The sequence below is a fragment of the Micromys minutus genome (genome assembly GCF_963924665.1).
Source record: "Micromys minutus genome assembly, chromosome: 2".
Classification (NCBI taxonomy): domain Eukaryota; kingdom Metazoa; phylum Chordata; class Mammalia; order Rodentia; family Muridae; genus Micromys; species Micromys minutus.
This window is the reverse complement of record NC_137971.1, coordinates 34,472,408-34,493,420: the sequence shown is the minus strand read 5'-3', so window position 1 is coordinate 34,493,420 and position 21,013 is coordinate 34,472,408. Positions and strand designations below refer to the sequence as shown.

At 42.2% G+C, this 21,013-nt stretch overlaps 1 protein-coding gene across 2 annotated transcripts in view; it reads left to right on the top strand.

Annotated features, from left to right (window-relative positions):
- DOCK8 (dedicator of cytokinesis 8) overlaps nucleotides 1-21,013 on the top strand; it is a gene marked incomplete at its 5' end in the record, with an annotated part of 175,940 nt that overhangs the window by 53,332 nt on the left and 101,595 nt on the right. For both annotated transcript variants that reach the window (XM_080911132.1, XM_080911133.1), the window contains 3 exons: nucleotides 10,770-10,893; nucleotides 12,387-12,602; nucleotides 19,004-19,089. In XM_080911132.1, the coding sequence (XP_080767258.1) occupies nucleotides 10,770-10,893; nucleotides 12,387-12,602; nucleotides 19,004-19,089 (426 nt within the window). The remainder of the gene's footprint in view (nucleotides 1-10,769; nucleotides 10,894-12,386; nucleotides 12,603-19,003; nucleotides 19,090-21,013) is intronic.

Below are 21,013 nucleotides of genomic sequence, written 5' to 3'. Positions count from 1 at the left end.
ACCGTGAAGCATAAGGTTGATATTAGGAATCTTCTTTGATTATTTCTTCACCTTATACATGGAAACAGAGTTGCTCAATCGAACCCATAGTTTGCAAATATGGCCAGTGTCACTAGCTTGCTGAAGGTGTCCCCTGTCCTCACCTTCTGAGGCTTTTGGGTGGATTCTAGGGATCTGAATGCTGATTTTCGTTCCTGCACAGCAAATGCTCTAATTGCTGAGTAATCTCCCCAACACTAGAACACTATTATTTTTTTTGAACAACTTCATTTTAAAAAACAAAGACAAATGGACAAATTTTAAGCATTTTTGCATAAAAGTATACGAAAACATTTTTGTCAGTGTTTGGCTTTTTTTTTCCCCCCAAAGGTTTGATAGTGTGCATTAAGGTCTTACTAGTTACAATGAGCATAAAGTACATGTAAAACAGGATGTAACATGGAATTAGTCAAAGTTTTCTTGGTGTGTAAGGATTGAGCATAATAGCTTTTTCTTTTCTTTTCTTTTCTTTTTCTTGAACCTCACACAGTCTGTGAGTTGTTTCTGGGGTGTTCAGAGCTTTCTGGGGTTAGTATCCCATTATCAGTGACTGCATATTATGTCTGTTCTTTTGTGACTGGGTTATCTCACTCAGGATGATATTCTCTAGATGCATCCACTTTCTTAAGAATTTTGTTAAGTCATTGTTTCTGATAGCTGAGTAGTACTCTATTGTGTAAATGTACCACAATTTTTGTATCCATTCATTTACTGAAGGACATCTGGGTTCTTTTCAGCTTCTGGCTATTATAAATAGAGCTGCTATGAACATTGTGGTGCATGTGTCTTTGTTGTATATTGGAGTGTCTCTGGGGTATATGCCCAGAAGTGGAATAACTGGGTCTTCAGGTAGTACTATGTCCAATTTTCTGAGGAATCGCCAGACTGATTTCCAGAGTGGTTGTACCAGTTTACAACCCCACCAACAGTGGAGAAGTGTTCCTCTTTCTCCACATCCTCGCCAGCATCTGCTATCATCTGAGTTTTGGATCTTGGCCAATCTGACTGGTGTGAGGTGGAATCTCGGGGTTGTTTTGATTTGCATTTCTCTGATGGCTAATGATATCGAGCACTTCCTTAGATGCTTCTCAGCCATTCAATATTCCTCAATTGAGAACTTTTTGTTTAGCTCTGTACCCCATTTTTTAATAGGGTTGTTTGATTCTCTGGTGACTAGCTTCTTGAGTTCTTTGTATATCTTGGATATTAGGCCTCTATCTGATGTGAGGTTGGTAAAGATCTTTTCCCACTCAGTTGGCTGCCGTTTTTTTTTCTTGACAGTGTCCTTAGCCTTACAGAAACTTTGCAATCTCATTAAGTCCCATTTGTCAATCTTTGAGCTTAGAGCACGAGCCATTGGTGTTCTGTTCAGGAAATTTTCTCCTGTGTCAATGTGTTCTAAGGTTTTCCATACTTCCTCTTTTAATAGTTTCACTGTATCTGGTTTAATGAGAAGACTACCTAACTCATTTTTTGAGGCTACAATAACCCTCGTTCCTAAACCACACAAAGACCCTACAAGGAAAGAGAACTTCAGACCAATCTCACTTATGAACATTGATGGAAAAATACTCAACAAAATCCTTGCAAACCGAATCCAAGAACACACCAAAATGATCATTTACCATGATCAAGTAGGCTTCATCCCTGGGATGCAGGGATGGTTTAATATATGGAAATCCATCAATGTAATCCACCATATAAACAAACTCAAAGAAAAAAAAAAAAAACCACATGGTCATCTCACTAGATGCTGAGAAAGCATTTGACAAAATTCAACACCTCTTCATGTTAAAAGTCTTAGAAAGACCAGGAATCCAAGGCCCATAACTAAACATAATATAAGCAATATACAGCAAACCAACAGCCAACATCAAACTTAATGGTGGGAAACTTGAAGCAATCCTACTAAAATCAGGGACTCAACAAGGCTGCCCCCTCTCCCCCTACCTATTCAACATAGTACTGGAAGTCCTGGCCAGAGAAATTAGACAGCAAAAGGAAATCAAAGGGATACAAATTGGAAAGGAAGAAGTAAAAACATCACTATTTGCAGATGACATGATAGTGTACTTAAGCGACCCCACTAGGGAACTCCTACAGCTGATAAACAACTTCAGCAAAGTGGCTGGATACAAAATTAACTCAAACAAATCAGTAACCTTCCTATACTCAAAGGACAAACATGTAGAGAAAGAAATTAGGGAAAAGATACCCTTCACAATAGTCACAAAAAATATGAAATACCTTGGTGTGACTCTAACTAAGCAAGCGAAGGACCTGTATGACTAGAACAATATTAAAGTTACATATATTAACCTTTCTACCATGTAAGTTCCATACTCAGTATACTTTTAAAATTCTTTATATTTTAGTATTTACAATGTTTTATCTAATTAAATCCATATTGGTATTTTCCTTAAGATTTTTATCTTTGGTGTCCTGTTTAAATGTGTGGTTTTGGATTAATAAATGGGTGTTGACCTTCAGCCACTTGATTGTGTTTCTGTTCCCGTGCATGTCCCATTTCTTTTTCGGAAGCAGTGTTATCCATGCAGTTATCTCTTTTGGAAACATTATCTGTTTCTATATGTCAAGCAGACTTGGGATGGAGATTAGCATTGGCTGGCTTCTCAGTGCACTCACGTTGTGGATGAGTTTCCTTCCCCAAACAAGCTAGTAGACAGAGATAAGCCTTCAGCTCTAACACTCATCGACAGTTTCTGACAGGCTTTGACTGGTGTCTTGCAGAAGGGCAGTTTTTCTATCCCTACATTTGATTCTCTAGTACTATGAATCTGAAATGCTGAGTATGAAAGTGTAATTTTCATACTCAAGATCTTCTAACACACACACACACACACACACACACACACACACACACACACACACACACACACACACACACACTTCTCCCAGAAGTCATTCAGTTGCTGTGTGCACCCATAATGCTTTATTCATGGGGGGAAATCCAGGCACCCTTCACCACCTAATTTCTACTATGTTTTCACTACTTTTAAAACAACATATTTTTAATTTATTCTTTGGTAATGTATGGTCAAACATACATACAGTGTCACTTGATTATACCCCTTCCTTATACCCTGGGCACCCCCTCAACAAAACCCCCTCCAATTCTCATTCCTTTCTTGTTCTTTTTCTCTAATTACCACTGAGTCCAGTTGTAATTAGAGGCACGCACATGGATGTGGGTTAGTCAATCAGAGCGTGGGCAATGTACCAGCCACAACCTTCCTAAGTAGAATGATTCTCTCTTCCCCAGCAGCCATCAGCTGCAGTAGTTCCTCAGCTAAAAGTCGTGCTTCCTGAGCCCCTCCTGCCCACAGAGAAATGGCTCCGCAGTGAGGAGCACTTGTGCTCTTCAGAGGACCTGTGTTTGGTTCCCAGCACCTGTTAGGCATCTCATTGCCACCTGGAACTTAGGCTTCAGGGTTTTTGAGGCTTCCTTCTGGCCTCTCAAGGCATTCATCACACACACACACACACACACACACACACACAGCCCTTTGAAATGTTCCCTAAGCATTGGGTATAGGAGTCATATAGCTATATCCACTGGATCTGGACTTCCCAACTCTGTGGTCGGCCTCCGTCATCTCCAGTCTCCACCTGTAGTCCTCATGTCTCACCAATGTCTGTCTTTTTTAAAGTTATAAACATACATCATAGTTTTCAGTAATATCTTTGAGATCACCTTGTTTCAAAGAACTAAGCCATTTTTTTTGAAAGGCTGCCTTGATTTCCTCAGAGAAAAGGAATGTGCCATGAGTTATGGTTCTTTCTTGGTTGATGAATATGTAATTGTCTCCTCTTTTCATAATGAAAAAATCTAGAACATTTGCTCTACACACGAACGACTGTGATTGTTTCTGAAGGTAGAAACAAGACCCATACATCTAATATGTTCTGATTACTTCTACCAAATCATTCTCCTGAAAAGCTCTGCTAAAACACTTTATGATCAGCTAAACATGGAACTGCCCCTTTCATCCATTTTCTTGGGTATTAATTGATTAAAAAATAAGTTACATTCCCTTCAATCTTATTTTATTGTCATTTAAAACTGTGAGCTGTTATTACCTATTTTCTGAATACTCATTCATATATTTGAATTTTATCCCCTTAGTCTAAAAGCCCAACTATATATACATATTTATGTAAATATAAAATATTTATATATGCACATAATTCCAGTATGTACCACCAAGTCCCATCTCTAGGGATTTGACTAAATGAAACAAAATCTACATTCACATAAAAGTCTCTATGCAAATACTTATAACATTTTTATTTATAGGTGCCAACATTACAAATAACACTGAATGTATTCCATAGGGTAATGAGGAAACAAACTCTGGTAAGTGCACACAATGGTACTACTCAGCAAGATGATAGAATTTTTAAATTACTGTGCAGACAACCCCAGATTCGTTCATTATACTGTGTAAAATAAGCCAGCCAGTAAATAATTCCACTTATATGACATTCTAAAAAAAGATGTGAAGACACTCCACAATTAGTGTGTCAAGGGAATAGCCCTCAGACTACACCATACATTTTCCTGAGCTTTGGGGATGGGTGGCAGCATGCTTTCTGCAGAGCTCTGATCTTTAATGAAGCCATTTTGCCTTCCATGAACACGTCGTTGTCATTTAAGACCATGCAGTCAAGCACTGGTTTCATCAGCTCCTTTATCCCTCAATTATCTCCTGGCTGCTATTACATTTCTCTGCAGTATCTAGAGATAGTTTTTTATGCCCTTGTTCTCTGTGGTAATGGCTTTGAATTCCACTTAATGGGCAGAGGTAATGACCACTTGCACTCCTCCCCCTCTCATCATTCTGTGGGCTTTTGCCACTCAAGTTCTCTTGGCATGTTTAGATCAGATAGGGAGTGCTGCTGTGAAGGACAAAAGAGGCTTATAATTATCACTCAAAAGGAAAATATCGAGTTATGTAAAATGCATAATCTCTCATTGTAGAATATATTCACTTTTTTCTGTTTTTTCCATGTGTTTGTGTGTGTGTGCGTGCACAAGTGCATGTGTGCATACACACATACGGAAGTTAGTCAGAGCAACTTGCAGAAAGAAGCCCTTTCCTTCTACCATGTGAGCCCAGGACATTGAACTCAAGTGGTCAAGCTTAGCAGCAAGAACCTTTACCTCCTGAGCTATCTCACAAGCCCCAAAAATATATTCTTTTCCTTTAACTATTTACCTGTGATTCTTAAACTACAAGGACTCCGTGGATAGATCTTTTTCTGTTTCATGCCTATACTGCCATGTTTTTGTGAAGCTAATAGGTTGGGTTTTGTTTTGGTTTGGTGTTTTTGGCCTTTTTGTTTGGTATGCTTTGATACTAGGCAGAGATACAATGATTCATATTGGTGTTGTGTTTACTTCTTATCTTTTTCTCATATGCCTTCATAATTTTGTGCGAATTTATGTTTGATAGCACCCTTTGGGGGGATAGTAAGGATTTTAAGTGCAATTTTCCCCCATCATTTTCTCTAAATGAAGCTGGGGTGATTAGCTGGGGTGTTTTCATGTCTTGGTGGTGAGTCAAACTCTCCAGTGATTAAATGTGTTTACGTGCTATTTTATTTTGGTGCATTTATCCATAGCGACAGTGAAACATTTCATGGGTGTTATGGGCAGCATCATAAAAGTCCCTGGACTTTGTCTTTCATCCCACGTGATTAAGGAGATTCTGCAGGAAGGTCATGCTCAAGGAGAGTGGGGATATCAAGGAATGGGGTATCATCTGTTTTATTGCTCCACTTTTACTCCCAGTGAACTGGTAAACAATTAAAAATTGAACACATCAGTGCATATAATTCGGTTACTCCCAAAACACCATAAAAATGTCTCCCTGATCAATAATTGCCTATTATGGCACGCATTTGTTGTGCAGGCTGTCAAGGTGCTCTGCTTTCTTAAAGCATAAAGCACAAGCCACGCTCATCATCCTACATGGCAACAAGCAGTAACCAGGCTGGGAACATCATCACAGTCTGCTCCAGACCTCCTCGGCGGAGGCCCTGGTCAAAGGCTTCTGCCAAGCCCTCTCTGGTGTGGCCGGACTGTCACAGCCTTCTATGAGTTTTTAAAACATCTTGATGTTTCTCTGGAAGCTTTTGTCCCAGTGCCCATTAAGTTCTAGTTACCTGTGTCTGCCTGGTAATTGTGGCATCTTTTATAGTAGACTGCTTCACTGGGGCCAGGGGCTTTCTCCATGTGTGTATTCTCCATGGTGCCTTATTCCCAAGAGAATCAAAGTTACACACATTCTCCAAAGGAAAGAATGGATGAAACGCAACAATCAGGTATCCAGTTCAAATTTCAGGCCACAGCCTTAGCATTACGTGTGAGATAAGAACCTGGAGCCATGAGTTTAATCTGGACAACAGACTCATTAGGGGCTTTGTAGCATCCTACAAGTAGAATGCTAAAATGGGTTCTTCTGAGAGCTCTGTCTTTGGACAGCTAAGTACAGATCCACTCCAAAAGCAATGTCACTGTGCAGAAATATTGGAAGGAACTATGTGTACCCATTGCCCATATTCTCCCCCACCCTGGTCACCTCCTCTTCCTATTCTGGTTCTGACACCAGGCTTGCCACTTCTACCTAGATGAGCCTCTTCTTGACACAGTACCAGGATGCCCCTTGGAACATGGGGGGCCTTGCTACTGATCCCAAGCCTAACACCTGTGTCCCTTATAATTGTGTCTTTATTAGACTCAGGCTCTGTGATGGTCTTGGCTGCCTGTGCTCAGTTATCTTCTTTGCACCATTTGGGCTCCAATTCACCGCTCTATGAGGATAGCACTTTCATAATAAATGCTTCCTTTACCCTAGCCTGGATTCAAGTTCCAGTTCTGCATTTCCCAGGCTGCCTTTTTCCAGGTTATCCTAAGGTTTTAACACCCAGTTGTATAGGAAGAGGAGAAAAGAAGTGTTTGAGAAATGGGAAAGAAAGAGAGGGGGAGAGAGAAGGGACAGGAGAGAAAAGGACACAATTATTCTCTGATCCTCACAATAAACCCTTAAATGAATTTTGGTTGTTCCCTTTTCCATACCCAAGGAACCCGTGGCTCAGAGACATGAGGCACCTGCCCAGATCTATCTGTCTTGACGAATTCACAAAGAGCCAGCATCTAAGTTCAGCTCCTTCTCACTCAGCCACATTCTGCCTGCTGCACATCTTGGCCTCTGAAGATTTAGAATGCTTTCAAGAAGGTTTTGGTTTTTGTGTGTTCCTGGGTGTGTAAGAAAGGTGTCTAAGACAGAATTTGGCAGATGATGGCTGTATTCATTTCGTGTGGACAGTTGTTCTCCCAGTCTGCCTATTTCCCCATCTTCCTTGTGTCTTCACATGGGCTCGGTGGGAACTTGGCTTTGTTTGAGTCGGTTGCCAGGGAGGGGTGACTAGGCTGAGATGCTTGTAGCCAGAGGCATCAAGCCAGCGCTCACTACCTACTCAGTGGTGGCTCCTTCCATGCTGGCACTTCTGGAGTGAGTCACCTCTGTGTTCGCCAGCCTCTCCCCAGCCAGCATCACCCCTGCTTCCAAGAAGAGCACCACGACTTTCTGAGACTTAAGATGGGGAAGTGTATGCTAAAAAGTATGAGGAAGAAGAGAAAGGCTTCTCTGACTCCTACATGGGCTGAAGAGATTGAAAGAGAGAGAGAGAGAGAGAGAGAGAGAGAGAGAGAGAGAGAGAGAGAGAGAGAGAGAGAGAGAGAGAATGTGTGTATGTGTGTGTGTGCTTGCTTATAAGTAAATACTCTTAGAAATAGATGTAGTTTATAAGATGGGGAAAAAGGCAAGCTAACTGAATGTAGTCCTGGTTGCTAAGACAGCAATACCATAAGCCTTTCGGCTGCTTCTCCGATTTTGTTTTGTTTTTTTGATTGTTTGCTTGCTTTTTCCCTATAACCCAAGTCTTCCTTGAAAAGGAGCTTATAATACTGAACCTTCTTCAGATTCAGTTCTTTTTGGAGAGAATGGGTCCTAAAAAGTAACTGCAGACACCATCATAGAAAGTTAGAACAGATTCAGAGAGATTGGTGTTAGTATTTAGTCTCTTTTTTCTGCTTCAGATAGGACATTAAAGAGCTAATAGCCACAGGCCCCGTGTGTTCTCATTTGGGTCTAATTGCAAGACCATACTTCTTATTTGCCTATATTTGCCACTACTTTAATTTGATTATTCCCTATTTCGGGATATTAGACCACCCACAGTGTGGCCAAGTAGACAAGGTGATGGACTAGATTACCTGAAGCTTTTTCTTTTTAATCTATTCAGTTATTTATCCGTCAGTGTGGCTGTTTAGGAATTGGTCACAGGGTGTGTGCAGCGGCTACAAACCAACCTGCAGGAGTTCCTTCTCTCTTTCCCTTATTTGGGCTCCAGGGATCAAACTCAAGCTACCTTGTTACCCACCCAGGGTATTTTTCTTCCTTTATGCACAAAGAAGGTCTGCTATCCCCCTCCATGTGGCTCCCTAGACTTGTTGGTTGAGAATAATTTTCAAGAAGTTGGCAGACTTAAAACCGGGTCTTTTCCCAAAAACCTCTGTTAAGACAGTAAATTTAATAAAATAAACATTGGTTAGTTATAATTCATTCTTAATTTACAAACTCAGAACAACTGAAACTAATACATACAAACACACACACTCATTCTTAATTTACAGACTCAGAACAACTGAAACTAATACACACAAACACAAACACACACACATCTCATTTTTGTTTTTGGATATTTAGGAAATCCAAATCAGAAATTATTATAGTCATTTTTCTTGATTTTTCATAAGTATTTATTTTTATTTGTTTGTGGCTATTTTCTTCTTCTTTTTAGTTCCTAATTCAACATGCTTTTTACCCACCCTGATTATTTATAGATTGGGCCAAGGAACACTGAAGCTGGCCAGTCATAGTAACCCAACCTTAGAATGGTTGCCAGGCTGCTCTTACAGAGAGCTTCCAGGCTTTTTGTCTCTTTTCTCAAAATCATTTTGTTTTCTTCTGAGCAAGAGAAGTCCTGGCTTTCCTGCCAAAGGTGCTGGGGCGTCTCCTGCCTCCTTAACTAATCCCGAAAACTCTACCTTCAGTACCTGCTGTGTGTGCCTCTCTTCCTGCATTGCCCCTCCCTTACAGAGATGTATGAAAGGTGTTTGAATCATTGCTGGCTTCCTAGGGTCTCTTTTTACCTGTAGGCCATTTGAGCTGCCTAATAAACTCTAACCTCATTGCATGCCCCTTTACCAGCCTGCACAGTGGTCTTTACAGTAAAAGCAGAAAGCACACAAATTAGGTGTGCAGACATTTTGTAGCATGTTTTCCAAGAAGCCTTTCAGCCAGAAAAGATAGGGAATATCCATGTTGGTTCCTATAGTTATGAAATGACAAAGTAGAGGTCTTGCCTTTTCCATGTTGGTCTTACTTCTCCAGTGATTGCCTTGGCCAATCTGTGTTAGACTCCTAGAGAGGGAGGAGGGGGAGGGAGAGAGGAGGGGAGGGAGGAAAAAAGAGAGAGGGAGGGGGAGGGAAGGAGGAAGGGGAAAAGAAGGGGGAAGGAGGGAGGGAAAAAGAGGGAGGGGAAGGGAAGGAAGAAGGGGAAAAGAGGGAGGGGAGGGAAGGAGGAAGGGAAAAAGAGGGAGGGGAAGGGAAGGAAGAAGGGGAAAAGAGAGGGAGGGGAGGGAAGGAGGAAGGGAAAAAGAGGGAGGGGGAGGGAAGGAAGAAGGGGAAAAGAGAGTGGGGAGGGAAGGAGGGAGGGAAAAAGAGAGGGAGTGGGAGAGAAGGAGGGAGGAAAAAAGAGGGGGGAGGGAAGGAGGGAGGGGAAAGGGGGGAGGGAAGGAGGAAGGGAAAAAGAGAGGGAGGGGGAGAGAAGGAAGAAGGGGAAAAGAGGGGGGAGGGAAGGAGGGAGGGAAAAAGAGAGGGAGGGGGATGGAAGGAGGGAGGGAAAAGTGGGGGAGGGAAGGAGGGAGGGAAAAAGAGAGGGAGGGGGATGGAAGGAGGGAGGGAAAAGTGGGGGAGGGAAAGAGGGAGGGAAAAGAGAGGGGGGAGGGAGGGAGTAAAGGAGGATGAGAACACATACCAATGAATCTAGGCCCTCATGCATGCTGGGCAAGGCTTGACCAGTCACTACCTATATTCCCATCCCGTTGACAGAGTTCTCCTGAAGTTTCCAGAGTAGGTCTGTTAGCAAAGAATGTTGGTACATAAAATTATTTTTATGTTTTTCTTAGCGGTGTCCTGCTCTTCTCATTCATTATTAAGGACATTAATGGGGAGTTGAAATGGCTTCTTCTATTTTCATCTTCAGACAAATCCTATTTGCTGCTTCCACACATTGCTAGGTTTATTTCAGCCTCATACACTGCAGTCATAGTTTAGCTTCAGCTGGGAGCCAAGTGCCCATGGCTGGAGTGACCACAGCTCTACAAGTGGCATTTTTCCCAGGCGTCCCTGACTTTTATAATGGGCCAGCCAGGAGGCCAGTTCATACGTCACTACAACAGAGCCTTGTGTGAGGGCTGTGTGCGTAATCAGAGGGAGGCATTACAATCGTCCTCTGTGCAGCCTCCTCCATCGCTTTCCCCTGTGTTGTTACTTTATTTCTTAGTCTAATGCATTGTCTCTTTTTCCCTCTCTCCCACTCCCCATCTCCCACCACTCAAATCATGTCGATGATGGAAGAAACCAAGGAAGTTCAGAGTTTTGCAGCTTTAAGAAGACTGGATCTCGCAGAGATTTTCACAAGACGCTTCAGAAACAGACATTTGAGTCAGAAAGCTTGGAATGCAGTGAACCGGCCACTCAGGTACTTCCTGTCTGCAAACATGGTTACCAGGTGACAGGCGGCTCTGCCTGAGGCATGCTGTCAATTTTTTAAAAACTAGGATGAAAGTCAGACTCACAGAACACTCAAGTAAGAGGGGCTCTACCATGGAGTCAGTGACTTTTTCTCTAACTGGTTTGTAGCTAGCTGCAGAAACCAGGATTCAAATAGGAATCCCAAAGCACACTGATTAAAATGGAAAAGGTGAAGGGGCTGTAGTTGGGGAAGGGACCAACAGTAAGCCCCTCCCTATTAGAGCCAGGATGAGTCAAAGCTTCACCTTCAGATTGCCTGACCTTTCTTAGTGGTCCCCAGAATCCATCATTAGCCTCTCTGGGTCTTAGTTATCTTCCCTGGAAACTAAGGAGGATACCAAGTATCTCATGAGATGACGTCAGTATTGAGTGAGTCAGAATGTGTAAAGATTTTGCCAGCTTCATTTAGTCTCCAATCAATGCTGGCTACTGTTATTGCTGTTTCCATTATTTTCATAAAGTGGTTATAGTTGATTAATTAAACACTGCATATACCTGTATCCACAGAAACATTACTCCCAGTAGCCAAAAGATGGAGGCAATCAAGTGTCCATTGTGGAAGAATGGGACATTGAGAGTGGTTGCCTGGCAACTGGGGAGGAATGGGGAGTTAGTGTTTAGTGAGTACAAAGTTTCAGTTTTGCAAGCTATAAAGAATCATATGGAAAGTAAGGATGGTTGCTCTATAGAATGAAAGTACTTAACTCTACCAGAAGATGATTGAGATGGGGTGTTTTAGTCTGTGTGTGTTTTAGAACAGAAATAGAGAAGAGCTAGCAACAATGCACTGTTTTTAGTTACTGTCCATCAGGCTGATATTGTAAGAAAACAGACAGACGTGGATGAGTTCCCATTGCGCCTCGAAGCTGTTGCTGAGATGGTGTATTCCAACCCCGTATATCTGTATTTGTAAACTTAACACTCAGCGTTAGAGCGTATCTACATTTCTTGAAGGCTCCTTAGCATTCGACTTATTTTCTAGTCTTGAAACTCAAGCTCTGAAGTTGATTAGAAAAATGTCCCTCCATTCGAAGTCCAGGCTGTTTTGGGCTATACCTTGCCCCAGCTCTGTCTGTCTGTCTGTTTGCTCCAGCCTAAGACATGAGCACGGTTCCCAAGAGACTTGGCCTCAGCCAGTAACGATAGGAACACAGTGATGTTTTCAAATTCCTGCTCAGAACTGGCTTATCCAACTGGTGAGTAAAAACCTGCTTCCAGGAGAGAAAGGGCACCTCGATTCAGGATAGTCCCACCAGAAAGCCAAGAACAGTCTTGTCAGGACCTCAGTTTGTTAAAACAAACAAACAACCAACCAAAATTCCTTGAGACCGGAGATTCTGTTGACCCTAGCTGGAGCAGTCTTGAGACATCCCTCAGTCTAGTTCTCATTGATAATGAGAACCCTTGACCCTCATACAGACCGATTATTTTCTGTAACAGACAGGACCCCGCCATCGCTTAGACGTGCTGTGTGACGTGTCTGGGAAGGGCCCCCTCACTTCTTGTGACTTCGACCTCCGCAGCCTGCAGCCTGATGTGCGGCTGGAAAACCTGCTTCAGCTTGTGAGTGCTGAGGACTTTGAGAAGGAGAAAGAGGAGGCCCGCAAGACCAATCGGACGGCTGAACTCTTTGCCCTCTATCCACCCGTGGATGAGGTGGGTACAGGTTTCCATAGGGGAGGATACTGATGACGGCAGGGAATCCAAGTACGCTTCTGCTCTCTGCCCCTGTGGAGCAGTGTGGATATCAGGATGCTTGCTGCGTGGCTCTCTTTCACTTAGTATAATTGGAGAACCACTTACTGATCATCATGCTGACAGAATTCTTACAGCAATAACTAGAGTTCCCATAGTACTTTAACTTTCTGAACATTTCAAGGGTCTGTGTACAGAATATATCACTTGAGAGCCAGCCATCCAGTTACTGGGGGAAATGTTTCGCAACGAATCCAGCAGAAACACATTGTTGCTTAAAGCTTGGTGTTATTAAATGCTTTGCTAAGATTTTTCGCCCATGGCTCTAATAAGCAAGTGGAGACACCTGCTCTGAATATGCTCTGGGCAGGGATAATCGCAGCCATGCCCTTAGTGTGTGAAGCTTTGGAATCCTGTTTTCCCACCTCTTTATTTACTGAAGTGTGCCCAGAGCAGTTTAGACGTTGCCTGCAGTTACTTGCTGGAGCACTTTGGATGGCGTGAGAGGTTGTCATCTTTCAAGCCCTGTGTGCTTTGACTCCTTGTGTGTGGTATGTGCTCTTTTCAGCCTTTACCTCAGTTTGTCAGGATCCCTACGCTCCAGGTCTCACCAGAACAGACAGCTACCCCTGTCTCTGCTGCTCTTGTCTTATATAAAGTTCAGTTACAAGAACCAAGGTCTGGGGACTGGAGTGGTGGCTTCCCAGGCAAACCAGGAGACCCGAGTTTGATCCTCAGTTCCACATAAGAGTGGTGGGAGAGATCTGATCTCCACATTCCCACTGAGGCCTGCCCAGGTGCCCTCATATAAACACGCAGGGACAAATAATAAAAATGAAGAGGATCTGGGGGAATTTTGCATGAAAGATAATGTAGATGTAAATCTTTGAGGTTTGTTCCCTGGACCATGCAAGACAGTCAGAAAGCCTGAGCCTGCTGTGCTCCTCTGACTGCTGTGCTCCTCTGGCTGCTGTGCTCCTCTGACTGCTGTGCTCCTCTGACTGCTGTGCTCCTCTGGCTGCTGCGCCTGTGACCTCTTAGCTCCCCACTCCTCCCCACCCCACTCCCTTTGATTTACTGCCCACTGACCTGTAAGGAGACAACATGAAACAGAAGGGAGATGCAGCTTCAGGTCCACTGTGGCACTGTCACGCTGGACAGTGACCTGCTCTCCATCCAACCCCACCCCTAGGAGGATGTAGAGGGAAGTGTCCTTCAAGCCCTCAGCATCCCTTGCCCTGAGTGACATTTCTGATGACCATCGAGCAGGGCAACTTACGTTTATGTGTCCCTAGTTGCTTCTCTTTTGTCTTTATTTCCCACTCATCTTGGTTTCTTAGCTATTTGTCTTAGCTGCAGTTTCGTCTGAAGCAGATTAAAGGTAAATATGTTGGGACAAGAAAGATGGAGCATGCTAATGACCAGAGTTCGATCCCCAGAATCCACATGCTGGTGAGACAACCAACACCGGAAGGTGGTTCTCGGACCTCCACCCCTACTGCCCCAGCACAAACAAATATATAAATCAATGGAAAAATTAAAGAGTAATCTGATGAATTGAAAAATGGATTGCTCATCATTAAATAAATCATTAAATGCCTTCCTGCTGGGAGACAGCTCAGTGGGTAAAGTGTTAGCTGCACAAAGGACCCCAGAACCTACATGAACACTGCATACTGTGGCATGTGACCCTGGCCCTGGGCAGCGACAGATGGATCCTGGGCTCACTGCCAATCTAACCGAAATGGTGAGCTCCAAGTTCAGTGAGACTCTCTACTAAGGTAGAGAGGAAGATATCTGATGATGACCCATGGCTTTCATGGGCAAGCACACACACACACACACATACACACAGAGGCTTGTGCATGCAAGTGTGTAAGGATTTTTTTTTAATATGGAGCACATAAAAAGTATAGAGAGAAAGTAAAGAGGAAGTAAATAAGACTTGTGGGTAGACAGGAAGAGCGATTGATCAAGAGAAAGAAAGTTTTAGGTAAACTGGAACACTGAATTTTACTGTATAGGGAGCACAATTAATGATATGGTAGTGTACATTTTAAAATTATTAATAAGAGTAAAGTTAACTTTCTTACCACCAAACAAAATGGTAAATAGGCAAGGTAATCTATAAGAATCTTCTGCTATTTGATGAAATTGTACACACTTTACTCCCTGCACTTGGCAGGCAGAGGCAGGTAGATCTCTGTGAGTTTGAAGCCAGCCTGGTCTAAAGACCGAGTTCCAGGACATCCAGAGCTACACAGGGAAAACCTGTCTTGGAAAACAAACAGCAAACAAACAAACAAATCTTCCTACAATAAATACATACAACATCATGTTTGATCCCATAAATATAATCTTATTATCAATTTTAAGTACTTATTTTAAAAATAATTAGGAAGAATTTGGGCAATATGATCATCACCATATTTTGAACTAGAATCTAAGAATGGAAACATTTAAGCAATTTCTTCAAGGTTCAGCAGATGAACTAAATTATAAATCAGGGGCTTTAACAGTCTGTGCTTGCTCACATGCCTGATATGACAACCCAGTCATAGCACACACTGTTAAAACAGGTATGGTTTAAATGTTAGTTCTTCTAATGTTTCAACTTTATTCCCATTAAACTTTTAAAAATCGGGGCTGGAGAGATGGCTCAGTGGTTAAGAGCACTGACTGCTCTTCTAGAGGGCCTGAGTTCAGTTCCCTGTAACCACATGGTGGCTCACAACCATCTGTATTGGAATCTGATGCCCTCTTCTGGTGTGTCTGAAGACAGCTACAGTGTACTCATATAAATAAAATAAATACAACTTTTTTTTTAAAAAGGACTTTTAAAACTCAGATTTGTCAGAAAATGTTGGATCTAACGAATTTGACCTTTACTTCCTTGCTTTCTGCCATCTCCATGATGGAGACGCTCAGTGTAGCACAAGACACCGAAGTGTACGTCACATGAGGAAAGAAAGTGCAGCAGGTGACAGGATGACTCAGACATTCACCGTCAGAGTCTCCCTGGATTGAGTGGGAGGATGTACCGTCCAACTTGACCTGAAGAGTCAACCAGAAGCTTTGATGTATGGGGTTTGAGACAATGCAGAAGTTCAGATGGGGGCGGGAAGTTATATCTTACCTGAGGTCCCAGCGGCTGCTTTTAGTGAGTGGAGAGGAATGCAGTGTGATTAGCAGACCAACTACTTGTAAACTGGAATGTATAAAATGCTTGAGAGCCTCTGCACCACCCTTCAATATTTCAAAGTCATTCTCAAAGAAGTGGTGTTTGTGCTGGTCGCTTGAACTTTAGCCGGTAAAAGTTCTATGGAACAGAGTGAATTCTGCCTGCTCTGAAAGGATTATAAATGCTGATTTTTTTTTAAATAACAGGAGATTGTTTTATGTTACACTATTTTATTTCCTAGTTAAAAAAAAAAACATTAAAAGGGCAAACTCTTTTGTTGAAAATTTAAGAGTATGTAGGAAAAGGTCAAAGGATTTAGCTACCAAGATTTCACCAAGCAAGTCCTTTCCTAATTCAGACTCATCCTATGACGGGCATCCCCTGTGTTAACCCATAAGAAAGATGATGGCGTGGGCTGGAGAGATGGCTCAGTGGTTAAGAGCACTGACTTCTCTTCCAGAAGTCCTGAGTTCAATTCCCAGCAACCACATGGTAGCTCACAACCATCTGTAATGGGATTTGATGCCCTCTTCTGGTGTGTCTGAAGACAGTGACAGTGTGCTCACATACATCAAATAAATTAAAAAAAAAAAAAAAAAAAAAAAAAAAAAAAAAAAAAACAGGCTGTAGTTGTCTTAGTTCTCACAGAACTTCTCTTTTTCAACTGACGTATGTGTTTAAAAAAACAAAACTTTTATAGGATGTTTTGTGCCATTGCCAGACCATCTCCTGAAATGTTTTTGTCTTGAGATTTTCTGTTTTGAAAAATGTAGCATTTGACTTATTTGCCAAGGAAAAATAAATAATATCCTAGTGCAAAAAATGGGGGGGGGGAGAAGGAAGGGAGGGAGGAAGGGAGGGAGGGAGGGAGGGAGGGAGAGAGAGAGAGGGAGGGAGGGAGGGAGGGAGGGAGAGAGAGAGAGGGAGAGAGAGAGAGAGAGAGAGAGAGAGAGAGAGAGAGAGAGAGAGAGAGAGAGATGGCCTTCTTCCAGCCCACATCACAGAATAGTCTACTGGTTACAAGTGATGGAACCCAACTAAAAACAATTTTAGAAAGAGGAAGAGAGTACTCACTAAATCACAGGAGCCAGATGTGGAGTTGGCCACTAGATTCATAAGATCAGCAAATGGAAGACTATCATGCTTTTGTTCTCTCTCCCTCCTCTCTCTTCTCTTAACACAAACACACACACATACACAGGCAAACACACACAAATACATAGCACACATATAAACATACCCATAAACACACACACATAGGCAGACACATATGTGCGCGCGCACGCACACACACACATACACACACACACACACACACACACACACACACACACACACACCAGTATGATGAAAACCTCAGGAAACTACTAAAGCATTCCATTTCCACCTTCTGCTACTTGGGATTTATTTCCTATTTCTGAAAAAATGTGAAGTCTCAATAAATTCAGATATAAGAAGCTTAGGAATCTGGATGTAGCAAGCTGATACGAAATGTTTTGTGACAGTAAAAAAATTGGACTTAATCTTTAGGTCAATAATGTTACTGCTGATGTTTTTAAAGTCCCCGTGTGTACTGCAGTACGTACATATGGAACTATCTGATGAGCTGACAAGGGAGCATATAGGCAGAACTAGGCAGCTCACACTGAAATTGTTGGAGCTGAGTGAGAAAAATGGTGGTTCCCTGTCCTAGTGTATCTACTTCTATGTGTTTAAAAGTTCCTCAACTAACGATTATTCTAAAGAATATTCTAAAATCTCTAATTCAAACTAAAGCTACTACTAGAAATACTAAGTGTGATGATTTTCTCCAGAGAGGGGGGCTTCCCTGCAGAGGTATCTGCTCTGGTAGTTTTGACAGTCCCAGCTTTCTCTACAGAAGCCCAGCTCACCTCCCCTGAGGGGAAGTCGGTCGTTCTACCAAATGCCTCTCAGTGGGAGCTGGAGGGGAGGGTGGAATGGTGGGGAGTTGACCACTTGGATCATCCCACCAAACTAGGTATAGATTTAGCCATGAAGTGACAAATGCTGTTAGGAAAAGTGGTTACTGAGCTGTATTGGGGTAAGGGAACCCTGAAAATGTATTGCCCAGGAAAAGACAGCTAGACAGTGACCCAGTGCTTTGGCTTCCTGTGAGCATTAGCCCATGATCCTACCCCAGTAGGGTAGGATAGCTTACTGTGGGAGTGTGACGAAAGCTTTCAAAGATGTACATTATTTGTCTTTGCATAATAGGAATACAGTTAAGACAACTTGTGCATGTTCATGGTGCAGATTTAAATGTGAAGTTATGATAGGACTTGATGGTAGCTCTTGTCAACACTAAGTTGTCTTACACCTAGACTGTTAGCATATGTTAGCTGCGTACGTGAATATAACTTATAATTCAACTACAAACCTATTCAAGGTATTAAAAAACAAACCAAGACAAGGCTCTATTACAAGGTTTGATTGTTATTTTAACTTAGATTTTAAGTCTGAAACTTAGACAACACATTTACTTGTTAAAACTTTTGACAAGAGGCTAGTGGAATGGCTCATCAGTTAAAGATCTTCCTTACCAAACTCAACAACCTGAATTGATCACTGGAGACCACATAGTGGAAGAAGAGACCCAACTTCTGTACGTTTCCTCTGATACCTACATACAAACACCATGGCATGTGTGTGCCACACATGATACACAAGCCAGCAAGCCAGCACCTCCCCCCACATACAGTAAATATAGACAAAATATATAAATAAAAAACTTGGAAAGAGAAGTGGTTTTTGAATGTGTATTTAGAGCTTCAGAGTAGGGAAAAAGACTAGCCACAAAGTTTTGCAGTGCTGTCTGGTAGATGTTACTAAGCCATAACTATGTTTGTATTTCCTTCCTTCCTCCTTCTCTTCCTTCCTTCTTCACTCCCTCCCTCCCTCCACTCCTCCCCCCCCCTTCTTCCATTTCTCAATTTTTTTCTCTTAAATGCTCCTTTTCTGAGAGGAGAAAATGTTAGCTATACCTGCCGGCTTTAACTTTTGACAAGTGGATGGCAAACTCTCTTCTCAAAGCAGAGCATTATTCCTCAGCTAGAAGTAAAGCAGGGACAAGGAGGGCTGCCCTTCCTCCCCTAGCTTAACTTCAACTACAAGGCCTTGTGGAAAAGTGCTAACGATTTCTTTATGATGTGATTATTAACAGGAGGATGCTGTGGAAATACGTCCAGTACCAGAATGTCCTAAGGAACATCTGGGCAACAGAATATTGGTCAAGGTGCTGACTCTGAAGTAAGTATATCACATCCACTGTACAGATGTCCACTTTGTGTTTAGATAAAAGCTATGCCGTATCATCAGCACTATGGTCAAGACGATTCTCCTGGCATCTTTTCAGTAGAGGGGAGCACTGGGGTAGTGGAAAGAGCAGAAATTTAAATTGACCACCTGGATTCTATTTCTACAAAGCGTGTAACAACCAGACTTCAACACCCAGTGTCTAGAAAAGTTAAGGGTATAGGGTAATTACTAACTTTCTTACATTAAGAGAAACAACAGTAAGTGGGATATATTAACTAGTTGGTAGAACAGTTGCCTGTCATGTGTGAATCTGAGACCCATAGGTTGACCTCTGTCTTAGATTGGGTTACTACTGCTACGATGAAATACCATCACCCAAAGCAAGTTGGGAAGGATACAGTTTATACACTCATCACTGGATGAAATCAGCACAGGAACTCAAAGAGGGCGGGACCCTGGAGGCAGGAGCTGATGTAGAGGCCATGGAGGGGTGCTGTTTACTGGCTTGCTTCTCATGCTTTGCCTGACTTGCTTTCTTATAGAAACCAGGACTACCAGCCCACATATGACATCACCCACAATGTGCTGAGCCCTTCCCCAATCAAACACTAAGAAAATTCTCTACAGTCTTGCTTACAGCCTGATCTTATGGAGGCATCTTCTCAGTTGGGACTCTGTCCCCTCAAATGACTTTAGCCTGTTGTCTCCCCTGCTTCTGCTCTTCACCATGTGCTAATACCACTACACAAGTAGGGACCAGTGCTGGCTGTGTTGTGTCCGGTTCACTTTAGCTAATTCCTTGGGGTGGGTGTCAGGATCTCTTGTTGAAGTAACCAACCTAAATAAATCAGATTTGTCTTAAGTAATGGGTACAGAAAGGCAAATTCTATTCTTGCAAGGAAAAGCCAGCAGGAAGAGTAATGGCGGAAAGTGGTTGTTCCCTCTGTTAAAGTCTGCACCACTGTCTGCCACCTACCCCTATTCGATTGGGCTACTGCCAGAGGCTGTTTTGATTTGGAAGTAGAGGAATGTTTCCCCAGGCTAATTGTCAGGAGCCTTCCAGACACATCTAACACATAAACCCACAGGAGATGTTCTTATAGATTGGGAACATGTCCTGGTGAGCTAGAGATGAATTAGTTTAAAAGCATGGAGTCATTTGATTTTCTTTTACTGAGAATTGTCAAGTCAGTTTCTAGTGATGTTTTCCCAGCTCCTAAAGGAGAGTTAAATAAAACTGATACATGTAGCCAGTGCCCTTGCTACATACATACATACATACATACATACATACATACATACATACATACATACATACATATATGCCTTGGCATGTTGAAGTGACTTATATGCCATTCTTATTTAACCAAAGAAATGGTCCTAACTATAAACTGGATGAAAGAAGGAAATGCTAGAAACGTTGTGAAGATATGAAAAGTAAAACCAACAACAGCGTGGAAGACATGCTTTACCACAGACAAATTCTGTTTCTAATATCATAGATTTCATTAGCTAGGAAATTTCTGAAAATGTATTCATCTCTATCACCATTCCTACTTTGCTTTTGAGAGATAGGTAAAGCCTTGGGGACCCAAGAAAGAAGAATTACAGTAGTGCCAGTTCTGAAAATTTGAATAGCAAGAAAAAAAATAGTGACTATAGAGTATTTTTCTGCTTTGCAATTTATGTAGGTGAATCTTTTAGTTTAAAATTTAATACCATCATGCACAATGTAACCTCCACTCAGAAGACGCTCTTTAGTATCAGATTTTTAATGTACATTAAATTGAGCCAAGGAGTGGTTTTAATGTAGGTTTGGGAGGCCTTCTACAGCGGTTTCCCTGTGAGGGATTGCACCTCAGAAGATCCCAGGTGGATCCAGAACTCCTGTGTGGTTTTCTCAAACGCTGGTGTC